Below are 27492 nucleotides of genomic sequence, written 5' to 3'. Positions count from 1 at the left end.
ACTCCCCCGTCTGGGTATTGAGGGCTGAATGACAATGAAAATGGATAACTCCTGGGGGTTCAGAGAAATCTTGGGAGAGCACTATATTTTCCTATAAGGGTGGAATAGGGATCCAAAAGAATTATATTTCAATTTTAAGAAGCAAAGAGATTACAGCTAATATCTGGGTAATGATTTCATAATTTGTTCTGCTTCATAATTCATGACCACTTTTTTAAAAATGATGTGTGCATGTATCATTTATTTGACATTTACTCTGCATGCATATTAAAGAAACATGTGCATCACTTCCGTGCAGAAATAAATGCATTACTATGTAGTTAAGCCTAAAGGGGCATTATGGATGAATTACATCTTCCCCCAATTCCCATGTTGAACCCCTAATTCCTAATGTGACTATATATGAAGATAGGACCTTTAAGGAGGTAATTCAGTTAAAAGAGGTCATAAACGTGGGAACCTAATCTGATAGGACTGGTGTTCATATAAAAAGAGGAAGAGACACCAGATCTCTCTCTCTGCATGTACATACAGAGGAAAGGGCACATGAAGACACAGACAAAAGGCAGCAGTCTACAAGCCAGGAAGAGAGGCATCACCAGAAATCAACCTTAATGACCTCTTGATCTTGGACTACTATCTCCAGAGCCGTGAGAAAATAAATTTCTGTTGTTAAAGCCACCCATTCAGTAGTGTCTTGCTACGGCGGCTCCAGCAGACTAAGATGGGGGAAATTGGATAATATCAGAAATTTTCAATTTACTATGCTGCGTTTCAAAGATAAGCCTGTCAATATACAGATGTGCATATATAAATACAGGAGAGATATATACTAATTCAAGTTATATCATTTAAGGTTCACATTTTGTATGAAAAAAATACAAGTCGTTCTTTTCTGACAAAGTAACTACATCAAGTATTAGAGTATCGCGCACATTGTTGGGTGATTTTGATGCCCTTTCACAACTTTTGATCTTGCAGGCAATGAACATCTTCAAAAGTCTATAGCAATTGCTTCTGAAGTCCATTTATTATGACAGTGCTTCCTAACAGCTCAATATATTCTCTTTTTTTCATGAGGATGTTGGAGGATGAGTTGCCATCTGGCAGACTCACTGGCTCCCAATGGCCGAGAGGATGGGGTTAAGTAGTGGAATACCAGCTCATCAATTCACTTTCTATTTTAACAGTATCTTCCTAAATTCCTTTTATGTGAAAGGAGAAACTCCTCTCTCTTCCTCTCCCTCTCAGAATAGCATTTTTGTGCATTTAGCAAGTCAGCGCCTGTTGAATAGCTTGCTCATTAACAAGATATGCCTGACACATCTCAAGGCCATGTATGGAAACAACAGACATAACTGAGGTAGTATTTCTTCTATTATATCTCTATTCACAGGCCACTTCTCTATAAACTTTTGGTTTGGGTCTTCCCCTATCATTTTAGCCTGTACGCACCCACCTTATAATTCACCATCTGCATCTCTTATTGTGATGTACTACCTCGAAATGTTACTTACTGTTCTCTTGTGTATGTTTTGTCTCTTGATAATTGCATACTCATTGCCTCCCCACCCTGCCTGACCTCACCTCCTATCCTATCTTTTTAGCTCACTCACCTGGCTCTTCCTTAAACTCACTCTGACCTTAACCTTTTGCCTTTGTTTCTTCTGCATGAAACACTCTTCCCAGAGAGTGTTCTGTTTCTACATCAAACATCAACCCATCAGAGCTGCCATTCCTCGTTACCTGTGGTGGTCAGGGGGCTCCCAGGGATCCCCCTCTCCTGTTATCCATGCCTTTGTGTGATCCTCTCTCCTTGAGGGCAGGATCTATGACTTCAAACCAATAGAAATGAAGATTCAAAATGCAGAATCAAATATCACAGAGTATCACTTCTGTAATTACATTACATAAGATTGTAACGTCCGTCTTGCTAGTAGATGCCTTCTCTTCTTGGCTTTGATGAAGCAAAGAGGCCCACACGGCAAGGAACTCAAGGCAGCCTTCCACTGAGAACGAATGGAGAACTGAGGCCCTCAGTCTAATAGTCCTGGAGAAAATTAATTCTGCCAACAATTAAAATGAGCAGAAGTGGATCCTTCCTCAGTTAAGAATTCAGATGAGACCCCTGCCCTGGTCGACACCTTGTTGCAGCCTTATGAGAGAACCTGAAGCAGAGGACCTCAGTGAAGCCATGCCCAAATTCCTGACCCACAGAAACTGTAAGATAATAAATGTATATTAAGTTACCCCATGTGTGGTAATTTGTTATATAGCAATAGATATAATATAAGCCCAAGCAAAAAAATATCTTCCTGCTTCCCACTCCCTGCCTAGCATTCTCTGTCCCCCTTACTGTGCATTGCTACCTCTTATGTGATGTATTTATGTTTTTAATTTGTCTTCCACCCTCATTAGAACCTGTATTAGAAGAGTTAAGTTTTGTAGGGATTGACATGTCTACAATTTGGGACAGAATGTCTCTTTAAGGAAAAAATTATAAAATTGTGAAACAAATTCAGGTATAAAATTAACTTTTGTTTAGAATGAGAAAAGTAATCCTAGCAAATAAATAGTTTTAAAACCTGAAAAATATATTTTTTAAAAAACATACCTTTTACTGATTGCCTGACATACTTCTGTAATACATTTTGCCTTGGCCGGTACGCGGGCCTCTCACTGCTGTGGCCTCTCCCGTTGCGGAGCACAGGCTCCAGACGCGCAGGCTCAGCGGCCATGGCTCACGGGCCCAGCCGCTCCGCGGCATGTGGGATCTCCCCGGACCGGGGCACGAACCCGCGGCCCCTGCATCGGCAGGCGGACTCTCAACCACTGTGCCACCAGGGAAGCCCAGCTCTACATCTTTTGATCACCTCTTTACTTGATAACTTTATGAAATCATACTCTCTAAAAAGTAATTTTTTTGGCATGATAAATTGAATGTTTAAAATTATTCTTATTTACAGTTAAGGAAAGTTTCTTTCATTTTCATAACACCTTATTTGTAATGTCATGTAAATGTTTAGGACTGTTTTCCAGTATCATACAGGAGCTATAATATTTCAAGGTACCTCAAATTTTCTTTTAAAGGGATTAATCCAGAAACTTTTTGAACTGATGACGTTGATCAAACAGTTTGCTGTTGATGTCTTTGTTGAAATATGTTATTTTAGGGTATAAAGGAGACAATGATCTGAACTTTTGCATATTTAATAAAAATATCAGGCATGTGAATACATGGGAAGAGGCCTGCAGAGTGAGGGTGCCTGAAGCTTAAGCTTCCCCTGTTTTATGGTAAATCTGTCTTTGTCCCGAAAAGTAGGGACTTTGTTTTGTTTACTGCTATATTCCCCCCTACTCAGAGTATCTACATGGTTGTAGATCAATAATCAACTGAATTAACAGATGGACTGCTGATTGTTTCACCTTTCCACATAATAATAAGTTATACATATAATGGGATATCAGTAAAGACCAGGTTTATCAATAAATATAAGTTCTGGACTGATTCAAAGGAAGATGCTTGAATGCAGGTTACTGAGAAGATACATATAGAGGTAGATTAAAAGATTAATAAATATGTACATACATATGTATATACAAATATACACACATTTTATTTTCTATTTAGAATTTTCGAGGACATTTAACTTTGCTCTTTATCTAGCTTTAGGAGAACCCTATATTTTGGGGTGATGTAGTGGCAGAAGTATGCCAGTGCTGGAAGTACAAGGATTTTTTTTTTTTAACTGAAACATCCACATACCGGGCAAGACCAACAGTACCTTGTAGAGCCTAAAAGCTTGGCCTCTGAGGTTGGAATAGCTCTGTGACCTTGGACAAGATCCTCATCCTATATAAGCCACTGCTTTTTCACCCGTGATATAGACCTAATCTATGAGCCTACCTTATTGTGATGAGACAGTATATATAAAACCCTAACCCAGTGTCCAGCAAATGATGAGCACTCAGTAAAGACAGCTTGTTTTCGTTATTTTCTTTTACTATTCATATCATTATATATTACTGATAACGGCATACTTTTTGAGAAATTGTAAAAGGCATGTTAATTTGTGATCCTACTTTCACCTCTCACATAAAAAAATATATCCTAAATAAGTTTCCATTTAAGTTTCTGAGAACTGCTGTGCAATGGATAGGAGGACAGCATGTCTACATTTTGCTGAGACACACTCACCATGAGAGCCAAGAAAACATTATCAGCCCATGGACCCTCCAGGAAACCACAAACGCAGGAAATGGGGTTACTCAGACCCTGACTTTGAAACTAAGAAAACAGACTTCATGGGACTTCCCTGGTGGCACAGTGGTTGAGGATCCACGTGCCAATGCAGGTCTGGGAAGATCCCACATGTCACGGAGCAACTAAGCCCGTGAGCCACAACTACTGAGCCTGTGCTCTAGAGCCCGCGAGCTACAACTACTGAAGCCCATGCACCTGGAGCCCGTGCTCCGCAACATGAGAAGCCACCGCAAGGAGAAGCCCCAGCACACCGCAACTAGAGAAAGCCCGTGCACAGCAAGGAAGACCCAATGCAGCCAAAAATAAATAAATAAATAAATAACAGTACATTAGGGAAAAAAAGAAAACAGACTTCAAACTCTCAAGTGTAGCTAATCATTACCGAGAATATGTACAACAGAAAATGGTCATAGGTTGCATTAGATCCTTTGAACATGTACAAAATTACAGGAAATCATTCTCAATAGCATTGTCTTCATGCTGAAAGGACAATACTGCAGAAATAATTTAGAAAGCCCATCCCCCCTCCTCTCAAAAAAAAATAAAGCAACTAAACTTAGAAACTGTAGGCCCTTTGAAAAGAACCACACATTCACTGTACATACAGATTTAAGCTCTAGAGTGTCTGGCTTATAGCTATAGTGCTTAAAAGAAAAAATAAAAGTAGTGCAAAAGCCAAAAGCATAAAACTGCGTTTGGAGTATAGCAGCATAACATTCTCCTGCTTTTATTAAGAAAGAAAAATGCAACTTTTCCTTAAAAGTCTTTGTTTTGAGTGTTAAATTTTACATTCAGTAAGGATCTAGATTCTCCTCCACAGGTAACATTAGAAATGGAAAGCAGAGCTCCTGGAGGGACTGCCTTGAATCCTCCAGTTCCTCCCATGTCTGACACTCTACTACCCTCTGATAGACACTCCACTGGGGTCCCTTAAAATAATGAATGATGATAAAAATGGATGAATACCAAGGATATGAATTTTGAAAAGTAACATTATATACGCTTTTACAGTGCACAAAATACTTTTCCATTCATAATTCCATTTGATCCTCCCAATGACCCAGCAAGGTAGGGAAGAGTCTGACTGTGATTTATCCAAAGTCAGCCAGAAAAATGGCATTAAAATTAAAATTTACTCTTCAGAGCTAGAGTTCCTTTCAGGATGCCATGAACATTAATACATGTTTGTTTAATGTAGTGCTTCTCAACTGGGAGCAATTTTGTCCCTCAGGGGGCTTTTGGTAATGTCTGGACAAATTTTTGATTGTCACACTGTTGCGGGGAAGGGGAGTGTCTACTGGCATTTAGTGGGTGGAGGCCAGTGAAGTTGCTCAACATCCTAAAGTGCGAAGGACAGCCCCTCCTGCCACTGCCACTGCTCCATCCCCCAAAAGAATTGTCTAGTCCCCAAATGTCAATAATGTCGAAGTTGAACAACTATGATATAAACAAGCAACAGTCTTGTAAACACCATTAAGTTGACTAAGTCACTGTGGTGGTTTCAAAACATGTCTGGGACTTACTTGACATTCTTCCCATCAAGACGCTGAGTAAGTCTCCTCCCCTAGAATCTAGGTATGGCTTGGTAATTTCTTTGATGAATAGATGTAGTTGTATGATTTCTGAGTCTAGGTTAGAAAAGACAGTGCAAGTTTCTGCCAGTTTTGAGGGGGACACTTGCCTTTAAATCCCTGAGTCGCCTTGCAAGAAATCAGGCCACCCAGAGGGCGCCATGCTGAAGAGACCCCTTGATGGGACCACATGAAGAGAGAGAGCTGCCTACCCTCTGAAGGTAACTACATGAGAGATCTCAAGCCAGAACTGCCCAGCCAAGCTCTTCTCAAAGTCCTACGCAAGAAACCAGGAGAGATAACAAATGATGGGCGTCATTTTAAGCCACTAAGTTTTAGGGTGATTGGTTACATGGCAATAGTTAACCAGAACAATCTCCAGATTTGGAGACTCAAAGTCAAGTGCTCCGGCAAACAGAATGTCTTCTCTTTCCCCCTAAAAGGTTCTGACCCACGGAAGTATGGAAATCTTAACCAGAGGACTGCCACTCCTCAAATGAAAATGGACTGTGATCAATCTGTGGGAAACAGCTGACAAGGAGAAGTTTGACAAAGAGATTTTCAGAGGAAATTCTGAAGCCTATCTTGAAATGATGGACTGCAGGTTAGAGTCCTGGGCTTTAGTCATTTTCAAAAGCTGGTTACTGTAAAAATGAGGCATTTACTAGATGATCTCTTGAGGTTTCTTCTAGGCCTAAATTCTACAATATCCTACTCTACATATATTTTTCAAAAGATAGGCATTTTAAAATTGTAACTTAGAAAGACACCCTGATGAATATAAAGCATGAGAATTAAAATAAATATGAAGCACCAGGTTACACTCATCAACCTATAAGAAGTTAAAAAAAAAAACCTACAAAAAGTAAATTAAAATCTAATGTTGGTAAAATTGGTAAAAATCACACATTACTGATGACCACAGTGTTCAGTATGCAACAGGAGCTAAAAAATACAGATAATCTTTGATCCAGTAATGTTGCTTTTGGAAATTGTCCAAAAGGAAAAAAGAAAGAAAAAGCTTCTTGTACAATGATATTTATAGCCACATTACTTGCAGTAGGGGGGAAAAAAACCCACAGGAAACAACCTAAATATACAACAATGGGACAATAGTTAACCATGACATGGCAGGATGTATTAATGTAAAGTTATAAATATGAGGGCCACAGGGAAAAGTATATACAAAAGATACCAAGTGAAAAAAGTAAATGAGTCATTTTCATATAAATGGCAAGTATATCTATGAAAATTTACATTCACACTTACGAACATCAAAAGGAAGAAATATAAATATTTTTTCTGTTTACGAGAATGTTAGTATATGTCATTTTCTATAAGGATATTGAAATATTCTGCTTTATAAAAAAAGCTATAAACTGAAAGTATTAATCAAGTTTAGTACTTTGATGAACATACTTACCTCATATTATCAAAATTCTATTTTTATTTTAAAATTTTTTTACCAACCATTTTCTGGGTGCTTACTATATGCTAGGTCCTGAGAATACAATGATAAATAGGATGAAAGGTGATCTTAAAAATGTATTCAGTGGGAGAGAGCGTCAAGCTGAAGATAAATTATGGTACTGCTTTATGAGGACAGAAGAGGGGAACAAGAGGGTTTTTTAGGGGAAAAAAAGATGTCTGCACTGTCCTAATACTTTTATTCATCTTATTACTTGTCAATAGCGCTATCCTAGTTAGACATTTCAAGACAAAGGAGAAATATTCCAAAAGCAAACAAACTCTCTCAAGGAAGTAAAAAAATAAATAAATAAATTGATCAACTAAAGGAATATTTTAGCAAATTTGGATTTAGCAAACAGAAGCATTTTGGCATATACGAGTTGGAAAGAACTAGGAGGTTTTTGGCTTGGCATTCATTCGGAAAGTGTGCCTTTAACCCGTGTTACAATAGCTGTCATACGTGTTTCATTCATTCAACAAAACTCAACTTGGCACAAGTGAAGAAGACATGGCCCCCGTCTTCTCAGAGTTTGCGATCTATAGGATTTAGAGCCAAGTAAACATATCATTGAGGTAGAATGTGACAACTGCTATGAAAGGGTCCACGTGAGGAGGACAACTAAATTGGATTAGTGGTTGGGAAGGCTTCCTGGGGTGCATAAGCCTCAGTGAAATTGAGACTTACTTAAAGGATGTATAGAATACGGGTTGGGGGCTAAATTGTATTTTAAAAAGAGAGAACACAGATTAAGGTAAGAGACTAAGGGACTATACTGTTAAAAAGGGTTAAGGTCATATTTCACTGGAACCACAGCCAAGAAAAAAAATGATACTAATATGTTAAAGTCTGATTCCTTGGGGGCAAAAATTAGATACTGTAATAATAAAAGGGACTTCTTAATTACTACATACTATGGTCTGAATGTTTGTGTTCCGTCAGACTTCATATGGTGAAATTCTAACCCCCAAAGATGATGGTATTAGGAGGTGGGAGCCTTTGGGAGGTGCTTAGGCTTTGCCCTCATGAATTGGATGAGTGCCTCATAAAACAGGCTCCGGAGAGACCCCTAGCCCCTTCCACCATACGAGGACATCGCAAAAAGGCACCAGCTATGAACCAGGAAGAGGGCTCTCACCACAATGCGACCACGCTGGTGCCTTGATCTTAGACTCCCCAGCCTCCAGAACGGTGAGAAATACGCTTCTGTTGTTTGTAAGCCATCCAGTCTGCGGTATTTTGTTATAGCAGCCTGAAAGAACTACGACACTATGACATTTACATAAATTATTTAACCGTCTTTCCACTTTGCATTAAGACTTTTTTATCTGGGCTATTACATTTTTATACTGAAAGGAAAATAAAGATCACATAAAAGTATCCCAATTACCAAGGCTATGTCCTCCCTCCCCACCCCCCCCAAACAATAAGTACACAGAAAACTAAGTCAATTTCTCTGAAATATCTATTTTATGCACTAGTATTCAGAATATGGTTACAAAAAGGTTATACAATTCAGAAGGTTCATTGTCCATATTCTAATAAGCGTCCAAGAAGCTATTTGGTTAAAGGACCTGAAGGAAACTGGTAAACAATTTGGAATAGAGTTATCTTACTGAACTGGCCAAGAGCCAGCTTGCATTCAGTCTGCATTTCTACATGGTATCCATGGAAATGAGATCAGGCCTACACAAAGACAAACAAAGGCCACCTTCGAATGAATCAGGAGAATGACAACTGCCAATGTTCAAGGCATGCAGGGGCACAATAGCTTTGTACACGCTCTTCAGAACACAATGAAATCATCTCTTACACTGACAATACAGTGTCCGTCACTCTTTCTTTTCCCCTTTGCTCATTTAAACATTAACCTCATTTTTATACAGAAAGCCTTTCAATGATCAGGAGTTATGTACGGTTTCTGCAGTAAAAACTGCTCTAGTCCCTTTAAACTAATAAAAGGAAGAATTGCAGTTACCCTTTCAGAACATGGAATAATAATGCAGGAATCTTCATTGACAAAGTTGCCCAGTTTCTATGAACTGTTTGGTCAACAGAACAGACAATTCTCTCCAAGGAGGAAAAAATGTATTTGAAAATTATGAACAGTTCCAATATTCAATGGACCTGAAAACATTACAAAAATATGCAGTTCGAGTTTATACTGGTTAGTAAATGTAATTTACGTGTACAAGAGTCAGCAGGCATAGACTGGATAAAACACTTGAACAGTACCTTGAACTAATTATAACTTTAACAAAATTAAGAGTAGACATTAATTTATTTCTAATTTATATTAAATAGAAATGTTTAAAACGCCTTGAAAAAAACCCACTGTTATGCAGAATAAAAGGCTTTAATATTTTATGACCAGAATCTTTCAAAGACAACACAATTCTCTGTGCTATATGGGATTGTGATTTCTGAAAAGTTTGTTTTGAGTTTTCTCTCTGTGTGCCTTGGTCAGCTTCACCTTTCTCTCATCAATTAATATCCTCTCCATTTCATAGCCCAGAACCTGCTTCGACTTCCTTCACGTGATCACCTGTGGTTTCTAATCTGTCCGGAGCTGCTGCTCTTGTGGGTCATCCAGTTTCCCCCCTCCTTCTTCTTTCTCCCTGACAGCATCCTTTCCATGGACACGCGTGCCCCTTTTCTCCTCTTTGCTTCTCTCGTGTCACGGACTCCTGCCACATACGGATGCCTCAATGTAAATTTCAAAACTTACAAGTACCATGCAGTACGGTGACAGAAGTAAAAAAAAAAAAACCACAATAATGTTTATGCAAGTTTCTCCAATGCTTGCTTGTTTGTTTTTAAGCAGCCCCTCCCACCTCATCCCTCTAGCTCCTGCCTTCCTGCCAAAGTTCCTGGCACTGTCCCCATCCCTCACCTTCCATTGACTCCTCAGCTGGCTCCACTCTGGTTCTGTTCTTTCCCCTCAGCAGAGACTGCCCTCACCCAGGAGGTCAGACCTGCCTGACTTCTGTGAAGAGTTTGATCCTGTGGACCGACTCTTCCTTCTCGAAACACTTCCGCGGTGCCCAGTCTGCGCTGTCCTCTTTCTCCTCCTCCAGCTGCATCTTCTCTCTCCCTTGGCATCTCCGTTTCCTCACCCGACCTTCTAAGGGAGCTCCTCAGGTTGCAGCCAAAGTCATCCTCTAGTCTCTCTTCGTCTGACTCATCAACGTCATGTCTTCAATCCCTCTCCAGATGCCCACGACTCCTAAATCTCTATCCCCATGTTGCTCTCACTCCTGTTCCTAACACCGCTACACATCACCATCTAGTAACTACACGTATTCACGTGGATGTCTCGAACTCAAGCTGTCAAGCTGAACTGCTCTCTTTTTCCTCTAGCCTTGCTGTCCTTTAGTGCTCCTGTCTTGGTGAATGGCATCCCCCGAGCTGTTTACATCAGAAACCCAGGTCTCAGTCTTAACCTTCTTCCTCTCTCCCTGCCACCCTCGTACATCAATCACCAAATCCTGTCCATTCTTCCTTAATACCTTTCACATCTGTCCTCAGCTATCTTTCCCTACTGCCACTATCTGGGTTTTTACCACTGCCATCTTTTTTTTTTTTTTTTTTTTTATACGGGAGTATAGTTGAACCACCGCCGTCTCTAACACCGAACCTAGACCCAGTTCTTTCCTAAGTGGTCTTGGTGCCTTCAGTCTGGCTTCCATTCACTCCACCATCCCCCCTGCTGCCAGAGTGATCTGTCAAGGGGCCAACCGGAGCATGTCACTGTCCCTTAACAACCTTCAGAGCCTTCCCACTGTCCTCCAGATAAACTCCATGCTCCTTTCCAGGGTTTACAAGGCCTTTCACGGTTGGGCACTCACTCACCTCCCAGCTCTCGCTTTCTGTGAATACCTTGAGTAATGTGTTCCGGGCCTTCTCCTTTCCTATTTAAGTATCTAAAACATCTGGCCCCAGGAACTAGGAGACTTGGGGCCTATTAGTGATTACGTTACTGTATTACCACTTACAGTCATTTACAAAGAACTGAACTTTGATCTCTAAGGCCCTTCACAGTAGATCTGAATGGTAACAATTATTTCCTGCTCCCAGGACGGCCTCTCTAGAGGCCTGATACTTAAACGTGTCACAGTGATATTTCTCCATCCTCTGAACTCAACATCTAGTTCTGTATCATTCATTCAGCAATTAACTGCATGAGACCATATGACACCTATTATGTTATAGAAACTTACATTACATCTTTATGTTATAGGCATAGACAACACAACAACATAACAGGAACAACACAAGTTGTAAATTACACGGAAATTTTTCAAGACACCAAGATGTATGATGGCTCGAAATTTCAGTAACTATCAATAAAAGACAATAGGAAGGACCCTCTTCTTCCTCTCTTTCCACTAGGCCAGTGTCCTGGCTTTATCTCCAAGCTAGTCCTGACATCATGGTTGCAAGATGGCTATAGCTGCTCCAAGATTTACATCTAGACCTGACAGTATGTTTATTAACTAGCATCTCCCTTAGGAATGAAAAATTCTTGCCCCAAAGTCCCTGAGCGGATGTCACTCCATATCTCATTGGTCAAAATTCCATTATATGCCCACGTCTAAATCAGACACTGGCGAGAGGTCTGGGACCACCAGCACTGCCTCAGTCCAATTACCGTTCAACATTCCCTGGATCTCCTAGCTGTGCAGAGGAGGGGTTAACCCAGTACTTGGGCTTCTGTCAGAAAGGAGGATGGTAGGGTATGAAATTGGTTAGGCAATCCCCAGGGACTGAGACAATGTCTTTCCCTCATGTGTGGACTTGTTTCCAAATGGACTGCAACCTCTCCGGACCACATTTCAAGTTTCCAGTGGTTCTACACTGGATCCAGCACGTTGCCTTACATAAAGCAAGTGTTGCATAAAGATATGATCAAAAACTAGTTTTCTGGAATTCACTGTATCCAGAGCAACAAAGCACCTATGTATCATCAGAAGGGAGAATCATAGGGGTCACTTTCACACAGGGGACCTATTGTTGTCTCGGGATTTGTGGTATCAAGATTCTTCTCTTTAAGAGTCATTATTCTGTGTGTTCCTCCAGGTAAATCATTAGTTACCATAGGATACAAAAGCACACACACATACACACACCCTCCACATCTTTGACTTGTTGACTGGAGTAACAGCTTTCCATAGTTCTTTCTCTTATGCTGTGCTCGATCTTTCTGTAATGTCCCAAGTTAAGCAGGGCTGATAGTGACTTTAGTGGTAACATTTACATGATGTCAAGATGACACTTTCAGTCCCAAATATCTTTCCTATTCTTCCTGAAACTTTATTTTCAACACACAGACTGAATGGCCTTTATTTTGCTGAATGTCTAAAATTCCACCATTAGCAGCTCATCTCTTTGCATTAACAGGCTTTTCCCTTTTTATACACCCATGGCTTTCAGCACACTAAGAAAGGAGCAGTCATCACATACTTTAGAAGGAAGTCACTTGAACTGACGCATTCTCTGACTCTTGGTGGTGAAATACACCTGACTTGGTGGTCATCACAAAACAAGGTGGTACAGGCAATTCTGGAATTTTAATTTGCTAGGAAAGAGAAGGTGCAGTGCTAATATTTAAGCAGTTACTTCCAAACCTGGATGCACATCAGAAACGTATGAGTAATTGTTTTTAAATACCGGATCCAGAGCCCCAATCTATTAATGTGAATCAAAACAGTGGCTTGTGAACCAGTATGTAGGAAAGCAAAGCTTAGTCGAGGTTGGGCCGGTGTAGCTGGAGAGCCATGGGGGAGGGGAGTTACCATATCAGCTGGTGGTCTAAGGTGGTTGAGGGGCTGAGATGAGAGAGGTCGTTGAGGGTGGGTCCCAGAAATGAGAGATTACTTCAAACTTCCCTTTTTGTTATAAAAACTTCCCTACTTTATAATTTTACTTGGGGTCATCTCTTTTAACATAGGACAATGGTGAGTTGCAAAGGGATGAGAAAAAAAAGGGGGAAAAGCATCAAGGCAGTGAAGGCCAAGAAAATAGTCTGGAAAATATTCTAACACCAAATATCGGATGATCAGGTGCAGTCAGAACACAGAAGGGTGTGTATAGGTGCATGTCCATGGCTCTGGGGTGTGTGTATTGTGAGTGTGCATATGTGCAGTGTGTGTGCTTGTGTGTAAGTGTGCACGGGGGAGTGTGGTAGAGAAGAAGCTGAACAGGCAGGCTGCGACCAGATGGCGAAGGACTTTTTCTGACGTGTCACAAAATTTGGACCGTGCACCACGTGAGCTGGGAAGCCACCAAACGTTTGACGCAAAGGGGTGATTGGATACAGATAAGTGTTTAGAAAGATACCATTGGTGACAAAGCAGAGAATGGACTGGAGGGATAAGAGACAAACACAGGAGAACCAGCTTAAAGACGGTGGGAGTCCAGACACAAAAAAGCGAGGGCCTGAACTGGGCAGTAGCAGAAGGCACATGAGTTGGGGAGAGCAGACAGAACTTAGAGACAGTTTGTGAGGTTGCAGACAAGGGAAGAGATCCCTGGTTTCCATGTTTGCAGGATAATGCTGCCATTAAACAATAATAGACAACGCAGGAAAAAATTTCAGAGGACAGATATCTACTTCGGTTGGGGACATGTGGAGTGGGACGTGCATAGAGGGCATCTAGGTGGAGATATTTGCTAACAGATGGAAACACTGATCTGGAACTCAGGAGAGGAGTCTGGCTGGAGATGCTGACTTGAGTGGGGAGCAGGCCCAGAGGGAACTGGTAAAATGAAGAGGAGGATCCAGCATGGAACTCTGCAAACACCAACAAGGACCGGGCCAAACAGCTGAGCCTGGGAAGGAGACTACGAAAGAACAGCCAGGAAAATAGGAGACAAACAGGGAGAACAGAAGCCAGGGGTGGAGGGTGCTTCAGGAGGAAACAGCTGCCAGATTACACACTAAAGGAGGACCTGCTTACTAAGAGGGAAATTAGAATATGTACCGCCTGAGGGGAAATTAGGGATCTGAAAATAGGGGGTGATTCGGGCAGGGTACCAGAGATAACAAGAGATGAGGCTAGGCAAGTAATCCTTAGCCAAGCAACACACTAGACAGTGTAAGTGACGTCGTGCGTTTTAAAATCACATTTCCCTTTTCCCTATGGACCTATTACAGTTTATGGATTATCCAGGCCTCTTATGGTCTTTCTTTTCCATCCTCAACCTGCCGGTTACCATTTCAATGATTGCGAGCACTTAAACTAAGGAATGATCAATGAAAAGCGATAAATATGAAACCAAACCATGAGCACTGCTTTTTCTTAAATACCTGTGAGAATGTTTATAGAAAGCGAATTTGAATCTACGTGTTAAAGTGAGATTTGATGGTTTTAAGTTTCTACAGTGGTTGGTGTGTGCTAGATGTAGAAACGCATACACACATGCGCCTTTTACATTTTAATTTTTGGTATTTATATTACACAAATATATATGGATATAACTTATAAGCAACTACATGTGTGTCTGTTTAGTAATGATGAGTATTCAAAATTTTATACAGATAGGGTCATGCCATAAAAAACTGCAGCTGTCACAAACCTAGAGCTTTCAATTATTCATTTTAATCTTGGATATTCATGGTATCAAAAAATGATGCTGTTTCCCTGGGAACTTGGGTTCAGATAACAAATGACAAAGTTTTATTATGATTACCCGGAATTAAGAGAAAACCTGTTCCTTGAGTATGTAAATATCTGGAGCAGGAGGAAGGAGGAAATATACAAACTATTTGGACAGATGTCATTTTAAATCACTTCTGCTGGCTTGCAGCGAGTTGTGCTTGTTAACCAACTCCAGGTAAAGTCTCTGTACCTGACTTCATGCCTTGCGGCACTACATTCCTCTGAAGTATTTCTCACTGCTGTTTAAAGAACAAGCCTCAACACTTCAAAGATAAGAAAATGATGTTATATTTCCATAGCTTCTGTTAATAATGGGTAATTAAAGAGTGATGAAAGGCTTGCATTGAAATGTCCATTAGCTCTTGGGAAGGTGGTGGTGTCCAGGAACTGATTCTCAAGGTGAATCCAACTTTCTCCGAAACCCCTAAGTTAGGGTTGATGGCCCCTCAAAACACTCTTGGGGTCCCAGGAGAGAATATCTGTGAAGCACCAGATCCAGGGTTAGACAGGAAAACTAACGATGCCTATTCTCCGCTGGGGTCGTGTTATTTCTCTTTCTCTAACCTGGAGAAAATGCTACAGGGTCTTCTGCATTAGAATTCTTTCATGATAACAACTGGTTAAATGCCTCATAGGAGGGCAGTCTAAGAAAGATTTCTCCTCTTGGTAAAAACACTTGAAAATCAGAGACCACTTTTTTGTTTGGTTTGCTTTGATAGCTATTCAAACTATGATATACAAATGCGACTCCCCCCACCCCACCTAACCCCAAAAGTAAACTAAAGTTCTTGAAGTAAGCACACACGAGGCTCTGGAAAATGGTCTGGAGAAAGTAGCTTTTTTTTTTTTTTTTTGGCCGCACCTGGCGGCACGCGTGATCTTAGCTCCTCGACTAGGGATCGAACCCGCGCTCCCTCCACTGGACCGCCAGGGAAGTCCCCTGGGGAAAGTACTCTTGATGGACTGTGGTTGCGCCGCAGCTGGGTACCCCCAGCCTCATTTCCCCACTTCGTGCAAAAGGAGTCAGGCGACGGGTGGGCCCGGCTCTCAACGCCCTGCCGTTGGAGCTGCAGCTGCGGGTAAATCTCTCGTTGCGGCGCCTACGATCCAGAAAGCGGAAAAGAACTTTTCCTGGCCTAAGTTTACATTCGTCGAACAGACGACGTTACAACAGTAAGAAGAAGGCAGAAGGGCGTGAAGAATTCCCCTCTGCCAAGTATTGAAGAGGCGCTTGGTTTTCCTACGTCCCCTAAGGGAAGAAACATCCGTGCTGCGTCCTGAAGAAATAGGGACATTATTCACACCCTGGGGTTGAAAAATAAGCATATTGGGCTCTCAGGCTCCTGCAAAGCCACCAGGCAGCGCCCTGAGGGACAGGCTGTCGCCTAGGACCGGATTCCCGGGACGCACAGAACCTCCGGGTCCGGGTCTGGCGGGGCACCTGTCTGAGCCCGGCAGCAGGATTCTGGATCTCCAGGCGCTCCACTAATCTTTACTCCCCCATGCATGTGTGCGCGTGCGTGTGTACCTAAGAGCGAAGCGCGTATCGAGCTGACTTTGAAAGGTGCTTTACAGACAGGGTGAGCCGTGCCTTATGGGGACATCAGGCGAGGGAGAGCGGGAATGGGGAGTCTCTCTCCATCCTGCTGGGATGGCTAGGCGCCTGGGTCCACGTGGAATCAGAGCAGAGACGCGCGCCACCTGTGCCTCGCTGGCGCAGAACTCCTCGCTTTCGCCCCCAGGACCCACGCAAGTTCCTCCTGCAACTCATGCGGAGCAAACCCGTCGCTTACCTTGATTGAGCACTAACACCAGCCGCAGCAGTGTGCCGCCTGTCCGTCCTGGCCGCATCCTGAGCCCGCCGCCCCGGGCAGTGGAGCTGCTCTGGGTTTGCACGGGGGCCCAAGGACCCGGAGACTCCCCAGGAGCCGTCCCGAGGTCTTCTCTCCCGCGCCCGGGTGTGAGCAGGAAAAAGTTGCCGGGCAGCTCCCGGGGCGCCAAGGCCCGCCCCTTCGCCTCAGCAAACACCCGACCTGCCCCGGCCCCGCCCCAGCCCCGCCCCGCCGCCCGGAGAGCTGCACCTGGGCTCCTCCACACCCCCGCAGACCTCACCTCCACCCCCGCACACCCTCCCAGCCCAGGGATCCAGGAAGTGGTGGGGGTGGGAACCTCGCCCCTGGGGGCTTTTCCTGCCGGGCGCAGCAGACGGGCGAAAGCTAGCTGGTCTACTACCCCACCCCTGACAGCCTGACGCTGGCCCGCGGGGGACCCGGGGTCCCCGAGCGGCCCCGGCCGTCGTACAGGCCTTCCGGCTCCCGGCTCCTGGCAGGGGTGGGAGGGCTGGGGGGAGCCGTGAGCCTCAGCCACAGTTCTCAGGGGCTGCTCGGTGCATGCCTGCTCTGCCTTTCCCAAGTGGGTGGAAAAACGGACAAAAATAAGCACAATGACCAGGTTAGAAACTAACTCGACAGGAAAGAAGATCTGCCCAAAAGTTATGATTATCCCGAAGTGATATTTAAGCAAGAGCTGCTGCAAGAGCGCCGTGTGTGTGTGTGTGTGTGTGTGTGTGTGTGTGTGTGTGTGTGTGTTATAAATCCTCATACCTTCCTCTCCAAATAAGGAGCTGATTTGATTGCCAACTTTAAGCGATTTACTTCAAGACACACAGAAGAGTGAGAACCCCCGTATGAACTCGTGATTCTTTCTGTTTGTCTACATTACATCGTGAGCATTTTCTTCCATTATTTCAGGCTCAGATCTGGAAAGAGAACATTCCATAACCACTTCTGAGATTTTTACTTCCCAACCTAAGAAATAGAATATTCACTTTTCTCTAAATCTGATTTTTCCTCCGAAAGTTCACCCACAAATTCCCAGCACATTGTTGAAACCAGAATCCTTCCAGTGACTACTTTTATGAAGTAATCAAAAGTTTTAATAAACTAAACTTAAGGATTTGCTGGTCTAATCATTATTATTATCACCATTCCAAATCTTTATGGAGCAGGTACTATTAGGAGGATGGGATACTAGCATACTGGCATACTGCCACTAGGAAGCAAAGTGGTTCAAGATGGGAAGGATGTAACTGGTAAAAATCAAATGCTCCCCTTTACCATAGCTAGGGCTGGAGTCTCAAATAGTTAAAGTATTAAATTGGTATTCATCAGATGCTACTGCTTATAAATCATGACTATAAACTCAATACATTTGAAACCAAAATCTATGGCCCCTGGTTGTTTCCTGTTTTCTTATCTGTCACTTACTACTTACTAATCCTGACAAACACCTGAAGGCATTTTTTTTCTGCGCTGTGGATGGTACTCACCTGCTGACTAAGACTCCATATAACACCTGAGAATTTGTAGGTGGCCGCTCACTAACCCTGACACCCAATCGTGGCTCTCCTCACAGACTTCTTGCAGGAAGTCAGCCAGGTTTCAGGGAGATGAATATCTGTCTGTTTCCTTCTGACTCACTGAAATGTGAGTAAGTGTTTGGAACAGACCCTTGTTTGGGAGGCAGGAGAGTTCCCTTCATGTGAGACAGGAATCTGTGCTTTGTCTCAGAGCGCTGGAGAGGAAAATGCACCCTTCTTTGCTTTTGTGCTCAGAACCAGACAAATTAACATCCTGGCATGAGGTACAGGATAAATCAGGAGCTATATTTTTCCAGAGCAGGCAACAATTTCAAATTTCAAGAAACAAAGAGCCAACTCCTGCCCCGCATTAACTTTTTAAGAGTGTAAAGGGTTCCTGACACAAAACAGTTTGAGAACTTCTGCCTTAAACTTCCTAGGAGATATCCTGCCTAAGTGTGATTTTTCTGGACACCACATTCTGAGTTGGAAATAAGATTAAGGGAGGGCTTCTCAAACTCTTTGGTCTCAGGATCCCTCGGATGAATGAATATAAAAAAATGTGATTGTATATATGATGGAATATTATTCAGCCATAAAAAGAAGGAAATTCTGCCCTTTGCAGTGACATAGATGAATCTAAAAGACATTATGCTGAGTGAAATGAGCCAGATAAAGACAAATACTGTATGATCTCACTTACATGTGAAACCTTAAAAAGTCAACTTATTGTACAGAGAGTAGAATGGTGGTTACAAGGAGCTGGGGTGTGGGGAATATGGGGTGATGTTGGTCAAATGGTACAAACTTTCAGTTAGAACATGACTAAGTTCTGGAGATCTAATGTACCTCATGGTGCCTATAGTTAATAATACTGTCTCATATGCTTGAAATTTGCTAAGAGAATAGATCTTAAGTGTTCTTACCACACACACAGGAAAAGTAAATATTATGAGGTGATGAATATGTTAATGAGCTTGGTTGCGGTTATCATTTCACAATGTATATGTATCAAAACTTAATTTGTCCATTTTAAATATGTACATAAATTTTAACTGTCAACTACCCCCTCAATAGAGCTGGAAAAAAATATTGAAGATCTCAAAGAACTTTTGTATATGTGAATTGTTTCTATCAATGTTTACCATGGAAGAAATTGAAATGGATAAATTTTTCAATATTTTTGTGTTAATTCATCTTAAAATAACAATAAAACTATTACATGTTAACATAAATAATACATTTTATGAAAAATAACTCTTTCCCAAAATAAAAGAATTCACGAGAAAATGACATTGTTTTACATTTTTGCCAAACTTTTTAATATCTGGCTTAAAAAATAAACACTTGGATTCTCTTATCCGCTTCTGCAGTCAATCATTGTAGATACATAATTTTGGTGAAATTATGTGAATTACTCTGTCATTGCACAGATTTATAGCTGGAAAAATAGAACGTACTTGTGGCTATTCCTCTGATACTGCACCAAGATTCAACAAGTGGTGTTTTTAAAAGACTAGTTGTGAAACTGTGGGTTAAATCCATTTCACCTGCCTTCACTCATCAAAGTCTTTTTAAGACTTGCATGCCCTCCAAGCTGCACGTAGCCTAAACCATAAGATGTTTGCCCCAGTGAGTTGTTTTCTAGAAACTTAGAGTCTGCTGTGTCCAGTCTGAGCTGAGCTGGTTGAGACTGGATAGGACCACTGATCCTTCAACTGGGCAAGTGTCCTGGGTGACCTTTGGAAGGTGCAGAGGCCTGTAGCTTCTTTATGCTGGTGCAGGACAACGATTACCGCACGTTTTTCCAATCACATTTCCCCATGCTCTCCACACTCCCCATGCTTCAGACCGCCCTGCTTCTTTATTCATTATCCCATAAATAGCCCCAGCCCCTTGCCTTCAGGGATGTGGACTTGAGATTTGCTCTCCCATCTCCTCACTTGGCTGCCTTGCAAATAAACCCTCTCTGTGCTGTAAACCTCGGTGTCTCAGCCTTTTGGCTTGCCATGGGTCGGACAAGATGCACCTGGTTTGGTAACAGTTGCAGTGTGAAACAGGAAGCCATATCAATGAACTTTTCCTACCCTAGTGCTGGTTTGCAACCTGGGAAGTACCCTGGGTGAAATTCGAAATTGGCCCTTCACAGAGAGAGTATAATCTAGTGGGGGAGACGGGGAAATAAACCACCAGCCGCAGGATAACTGCCAATGGATACAGGCAGAGAGTAGCTTAGGGTCACAAAGGGGGCCATCTGACTCAGACCTGGAGGATCTTGGAAGACTTTCTTGTATAAGGAACACTTATGCTAAATTTAAAAGGACTCCACGTGGAGTCAGCTGCATCTAGTTCAAGCTGAGCTGGTTAAGACTGGATAGGAACATTGATCCTTCAGCTGGGCATGCACGTACAGTCAGCACACGGAGGGCAAGGTGAGACCCAAGAAAGAGGCAGGCCACTACAGATTGGTAGGTGGCAGTTTTAATAAGCAAGGGAACTTGCATATGAGGCTTGTCTTGGGTAAGATGAGTGGATCTCTGTGCCCTCCTGCAAGATGATGAGTTTATATAGAGGCCTTAATAGCATTCAGTCACATGTACAGTTCAGATGGTCTCAGTAACATTACTCTCTCAAGGCTTGGAGTGACTCCTGCTGTGGGAACAGTGGGTAGAAGGTACTGGGGGGCGGGGAAAGCCTGTGAAATTGCCTTGGTCCAGCTCACAGTTATCCTCTCGGTGACCTCCTCCAGCACCTGGTGCACTAAACTTCATTGGTCCGTTGAGTATTTTGACTAGATCTCATGCAAGATTTTGTCCCATTGTGGCTTGCATTGTTCATTCGGAAAACACTAGTTCATGGAGTGATGCAGCTCTTTGTTGATACATCTCATTACACGATATCAAAAAAATCACATTGCCACCTATCTCATGAGAAAAGTCTTTACATATCGGAAAGCTGTCGAGCTCATGCTGGCAGATACACATTTTCCAAACTTCTCATTTTCATTTGAAAGCTTGAATTTTATCATTGGCAAAATAGACTATCGGTTGTTTCACTTGAAATGAAAGGCCCACTTTGTTCATTTTTGAGAAATGTCTGTGAAATACCCAAGTCTGGATAATCATAGTTTGTCTACAAGTTGCTCTTTCAAGTAAAACTGGGCTTCCATGTGCATTCCTGAGACCACCGTTCAACTTCAGTGCGCAGCAGGAGTGCTTTGTATGTACCACCCGATTTCCTCATGCAAAATATAAGACATGTACTCGAGTCAAGATTTAATGAAAGTAATAATTTTTACGGGTTTGTCAAGGACATTCTCAAGTAAAACTAGCCTTCCTTCCCTCGCTCCCTCCCTCCGTTCCTTCCTTCCTTCCTTCCTTCTCCTTCCATTCCTCCTTCCTTCCTTCCTTCCTTCCCTCCTTCCTTCCTTCTTCTCTCCTCCCTCCTCCCCTTCCCTTCTCTTCCTCTTCCTCCCTCCCTCCCTCTTCCTCCCCCACTTTCTCTTTTCCCTCTCGCCCTCTTTCTCTCTCTCTGCTAGTGCTCAGGGTTGAAGAATGCAACGATTACTCTTACTGATCATTGTTCTTGCAATGCAAGATCAGGGCACCATCCCATTGCACCATCAGGGCAAACGTGAAAACAGTGAAAAATGCAACTAATGGCTCAGTATTATTATAAAAGTAGTTTTGACCTACTGATCACTTAAAAGGGTCTTTAGGGCTTCCCTGGTGGCGCAGTGGATGAGAGTCAGCCTGCCGATGCAGGGAACACGGGTTCGTGCCCTGGTCCGGGAAGATCCCACATGCCGCGGAGCGGCTGGGCCCGTGAGCCATGGCCACTGAGCCTGCGCGTCCGGAGCCTGTGCTCCGCAACGGGAGAGGCCACGAGAGTGAGAGGGCCGCGTACCGCAAAAAAAAAAAAAGGTCTTTAGACACCCAGGGACCACATTCTGAGAACGGCTAAGAACTCTATTCCTCCCTTCAGCTCTAGGCAGGAGTTCCGGGGGAGGAGGCTCAGATGAGTTTTTCCCAGCATTCCCTTCTGATCTTTTTTATCTTCATATCAGGCTCTTCTCTGCTTATCTCATTTCCATGTATACATTCACTTAAACCACAAACCTCTGCTTTTCGTCCTCAGAGCTACCACCAGGCCTCCCGGCCACGGTACTGTATCAATTCTCTCTTTACCCTCTACCCTGGTTATCGATGTCATCTCCTACCTTCTGTTCCATTGCTACTCTCTTTAAAGCCCTTTTGATCTTGTACCACGAGACAGTCTCTTAAATCATCTCTCTGTGCTTTCTCCATCCCTGTTTCCAAACCACTTTTTATACCATCATCACAGTTTTCTTTCTAAAATGCAGGATTGGTCTGCTGAAAATCTTTGGACGTCTACCAGAAAAAGTTCAAGTACCTTAGCGTTTAAGCTCCCACTTGAACCCCAACCTGCCTCTGCCATGTCTCATGGTTCCTCCCTACACTTAGGGCAAATCCACCCATTCACTGGCTGACCTCTCCCTTCTTTGCTAATTCCTTAGCTATTTTTTCCACCTGGAATAGTTTTCTCCCTTTTCTGCATTTCTTAAAATTCTACTTCAAGGCTCCAATAGAATTGTGTATTAGCTGCCCAGCCTTTCCATCCCCTTTATTCATAATGAATTATTCTTTCTTGGCTCCCATCTCCCACAGTTTAAAAAAAAAAAATCTTTCTTTTGTATGTATTATGGTGTGACTTGAATTTAGTTACATGTGTATACTCCACCTTCGCACTTAAATGCTAGATCTCTTAAATATATGTTTATATCACAAGAGTCTACTCCTATACCTGGCAAATAAGTTCCTAAAAATAGTTACTAAATTGAAATGAATTCCCTGACAGTTTGATATTCCTCTCCCTAGTCCTGAAAAAGGTAATGAATGTGAAATTCTATGTAAGTTCTGAAAATTTTGAAATGAAGTAACCAGTGGCTCCTCAAATGTCACCCAGTAAATCCATGACAAGTCTGAGTGACATTCAGAATCCACTGAGTTTGACTCACCATGGGTGTCCAGGTGCTGGTTGAGCTGCATAATGTCCACAAGTAAGAGACATTTCAACTAAAGAACAAACAAAACAAATAAGCAAAAGTAAAATACTTCTATGTTTCTCAGTTCTCTGCACTTATCAATATACCTACACATTTTAGATTGTCCGTATCTGTCTTCATACGTGAGCCAGATGCACAAAGCGTCAGCTCTGCCTGTAGGTCATTCTGAGTTTGCCATGACTCTCCTCCAGAAGTCACTGCCTGCCTCCTAGGGATAAGGGTAGACACCTGACCCCAGCTGATCGATCAGACTGTCTCCCAGGGATTTGTACTCAGGGTATAGATTCTAGAGACTTTGCTGACTACATGCACTAGAATTCGTGCTCACCCGGGGCAACCATTTTCTTTAATGAGTATAGAAAAAGCCAGTCTGCAGCTATTCATAGAAAACAGAGATGCAGAGATGAAAGGCCTAGAAACGGAAGCACACATGCACTAGGGAGAGAGGGAGTGGGAAGCGAGAGATTGCTTTAGTTATTACCTCTTTCTATTTTCTGTTTCCAGTCATTTGTGAGATCTGCCTGCCTTTCCAAACTTTATTTCCATGAAATACCCCAGTATCCTCCTAATATTTTTTCTTTTTCTTTTAATCTGGTTTGAGTAGGTTTCTATGCTTAGCACTAGCTTACCTTTAAGGCATATGTGTTTCTCCAATGGGAAATTCTTGAGGACAGTGAACACGTCTCACTAACTTCTTTTACTCACGGTCCCTAAAACAGGGCCTGGCATAGAGCTGATACACAATAAATGTTTGTACATTTGCTCAACTAAGGACTAACATCTTAATTTATTAAGGTAAACCAGAGAAAAGGAGTTAAGTTTATCTCTTAGAACTTAGGAAAAGCTCAATGAAGGGGAAACATTATTCACATATACTTTAGATTCTTTTAAAGAAATACGTCATATGATGGATCCAGCCAGCTGTATGGCTCTGCTGTTCTGCTCTCTCGGGAAAACTTAGATGTTTCAGTTAGAAATCAGCTGTTTTTCAGAGGGGAAGAAATCAATCTTACTTGGTCTAAGTCAAAGAATAGTTAATTGAATGGACATGAGGAAATTTCAGAGAACCCAAAGACATGAATTACAGCCTGGTCTTAGGGACCTAAAGTGGAGACTGGGAAGGCAAGAACACAGTTCACTCTATAACTTTTAGGGATCGTGTGAGTTCCTGACTTTGCCTTCCTGTGTGTATCTGCTCCATTCTCCTCTCTGTAGACTGACTTCCTCTTTAATTACTCATCATTTCCAGTGTCCTGTAACTTCATCCAGCAAGTACCTTTAGCTTTCCATGGCCTATCTCTAGTCCTGATTCTATGAGACCTAAGTTTAAATCAATACACGGTCTTCTTTAGTTTGACACACTCATGAACCATTCACGATCTCTTTTTTCTTAAAGTCCTCTGCCAATCTTTGATTCTTTAGGTAGCTTTTATTTTTTTCTGAAACCAAGACCCCTCCTTTCTCAATCATTTGGCAATTTAACTTTTAATGCATCCTATGAGTGACATTAACTCCTATCTTATTTGAAGTAACTTTGATTGTCCCATTTGGATTGGAGTCAATCCTTTTTGATGGAAATGAATTTCAAATGTTTAACATCAAAAAGTCCAACAGAGCCAATTTCGCCATTAGGATTTATCTGACTGGCAGGCCAGTGAGTTTTGTTTACACATCAAAAGAATGAAAACAGTGAAGATGGGAGAGCCTCAAAAGATTTTGAACTTAAATTTTGCCAGGAATCTCAGTCTTAATCATCTAATCTAAATCTTTTCTGCTTCCACATCCCCTATTATGCTATGTGAGAAAGCAACAGCTACACTCCTGCCTCACAAACTTTGGTCCATTTCATGGTCTTGTAATATTTGCCTCTAAGTTTCTTGTATAATTCTTTTCCAGACTTTCTCTCTTTCTTATAAATTCTTATAGTTTCTAACATGATCTTTCACTTGAATTAAGTTGAGAATCTTGCAATAACTTTTACGCATTCACTTAACATTTATTTAGCACCTACCATGCACAAAGTAATGGGCTCAGTACTGTGGTGAGGACCAAAATGTTAACTGCCTGTCCTCAGTGAGCTTGAAATCTCATTCCCAAATATTGTCCTGAGTCTTGCTCTAGCTGAAATTATATGAAGCATATGAGCAGAGGATACGGAAGTTCAGTCTGGTGTATGCCATTCAGTTCAATGAAAGAACATTTAGGCATATTTTCTTTAGACTCAGTATGAACCTTTATAAAGGTATAGTTACATGAGAGGTGGCTTATACCATTGAAAACCTCTAAATCTGAAGGTCAATGCAGATGGTTCAAAGCTTAAAGTTGAGGGGATTTAACATTTTTCAAGCCCTTAAAACAATACATTTTCACATGCTACGCTAGGGTAAGGCCATTCCTTTTCTTCTTAGAGTTGCCACCCGTGACATGTACAAAGAGGTTGTAAACTGAAATTTGTCAGCTGCCAGTCTCTGAGTACAAATGCAATCCCATTCATGCAAATACCCAGATGTCCTCCTCTCACCGTATAGGGCCCTTCTTGAGTCCCTGGGCTGTGACTTACACACCTGTGCTCGGAGATCAGTTGCGACTGCTGTTGGCCCCTACAGCTTGAGAGTGGTTCTCTCCTCAACCACCAGGTGTGTGTAGATCCCTTTCCATTTTCCCTCTTGTGATAACTTCAGACTTCATGCTGCCACACTGGCTTATGAATCTGCCTAAAAATGGGGAGGCTGCAACCTCCTCTCAATTTGACATTTTCTTAGAGGGATTCCCCGAAAGGCTTTCTTTTGCTCCAGTGTGATACCCAGAGCCAGTGAGATTCACCTGTGGCCATACTTCCTTCCCCCTCCCCCAGGGTGCATATCTGCATCCTGGGAGGCTGAGTTTCAAAGCATTCAGACAAATTACCACATTATATCCAGAAATGCTATTTCCTCCTGATCCTTGGCTTTGTTTCTGAGTCTGGCTCAGCATTTTTTCCATCATACTTCCTTGAATCTTGGCTTCTGTTCTTTTCCATTCTCCGCCTTCTCCTTCCCCAACTACCTAATTCCACATGACACATATGACTAAATCTCAGCTCCAACCCGAGCACAAACCCCTGCCATATACTTATATATATATATATAAAGCAGAAAATTATAATAGTGATTATATTTGTTTTTTCTTTAATAATTGCACTGAGGTAGAATTGACATATGAACTGTACATACTTAAGTTATATGATTTGATAAGTCTTGGCATTACATATTTATATTTTGAATAAACTTTTAAATAATATTAAAAATTTTTTTAAAGTACCAACACTCTTGTGTAGGAGTGTGTGTGTATGCGTGTGAGTGTGTGCTCCCACATGTGTGAATATTTGTGTGTGGGGTTGGAGGGCGAGGAGGATGTACTCACAGGAGGCAAGCTAACTTGAGGATCCAGAGTCTGGAGGGCTAATCTTACAGACCCACACATCCAGGGGAGGAACTATCCCTGGGACATAAATCAGGTGTGAAATATTAATCCAAGAAACAAGGGGTTTTTCAGGGGGAGATATTAATTTGAGTAAAGCAAGGTGTCAGCTCTAAATCCCAGAGCAGGGGGTGGGGGGGACATATTAAAAGGATTACAGAGAGAATGGTAAACGGTAGTATCATACTAGGAACAGAGTAAAAGATAGTGCTATATTTTGGCTAAGTTATACCACAAGTGGTGTGGTAGATAGCTTCCTCATTTCAGCAAACACAGACTGGATTATGAACCAAGAGGAGGGACTGACTACAAATTAGAAGCCACAGAAGTGGTTCAGAGTGTGCCACCACAGAGCATGCCAATTTGACATAAAGGTTATTTTGAGCCCAAAGCAATTGAGAATAAACAGACTCAAGAAAGACTCTGCTTTCTCCTCTCTACCAGGAAGTGCAGGACAATTCTTAATCACCAGAGATAGCTCTAGACTTACCAACCAAGAGAGGGCACCAGAGAAACCTATATGACAAGCCTTATTAATTAGCCCTTTTCTTTCGTTTCCCTGTATATTTACCTTTCCACGGTTTGCAACCCATAAAAGCCTAAACTACTTTTCCTTTGTCTTGTC

At 42.2% G+C, this 27492-nt stretch overlaps 1 protein-coding gene across 1 annotated transcript in view; it reads right to left on the bottom strand.

Moving 5' to 3' along the window:
- ITGA2 (integrin subunit alpha 2) overlaps positions 1-23391 on the bottom strand; it is a 109708-nt gene extending 86317 nt beyond the window's left edge. The window contains exons 1-2 of the mRNA XM_030881962.2: positions 23361-23391; positions 16758-17423 (exon numbers count right to left, since the gene is read on the bottom strand). Coding sequence (XP_030737822.2) covers positions 16758-17423; positions 23361-23391 — 697 coding nt within the window. The remainder of the gene's footprint in view (positions 1-16757; positions 17424-23360) is intronic.
- Positions 23392-27492: the final 4101 nt, after the last annotated feature.

The sequence above is a fragment of the Globicephala melas genome, chromosome 3, assembly GCF_963455315.2.
Source record: "Globicephala melas chromosome 3, mGloMel1.2, whole genome shotgun sequence".
Taxonomy (NCBI): domain Eukaryota; kingdom Metazoa; phylum Chordata; class Mammalia; order Artiodactyla; family Delphinidae; genus Globicephala; species Globicephala melas.
The sequence above is the reverse complement of the archived record's forward strand: the minus strand, read 5'-3'. Positions and strand labels throughout refer to the sequence as shown.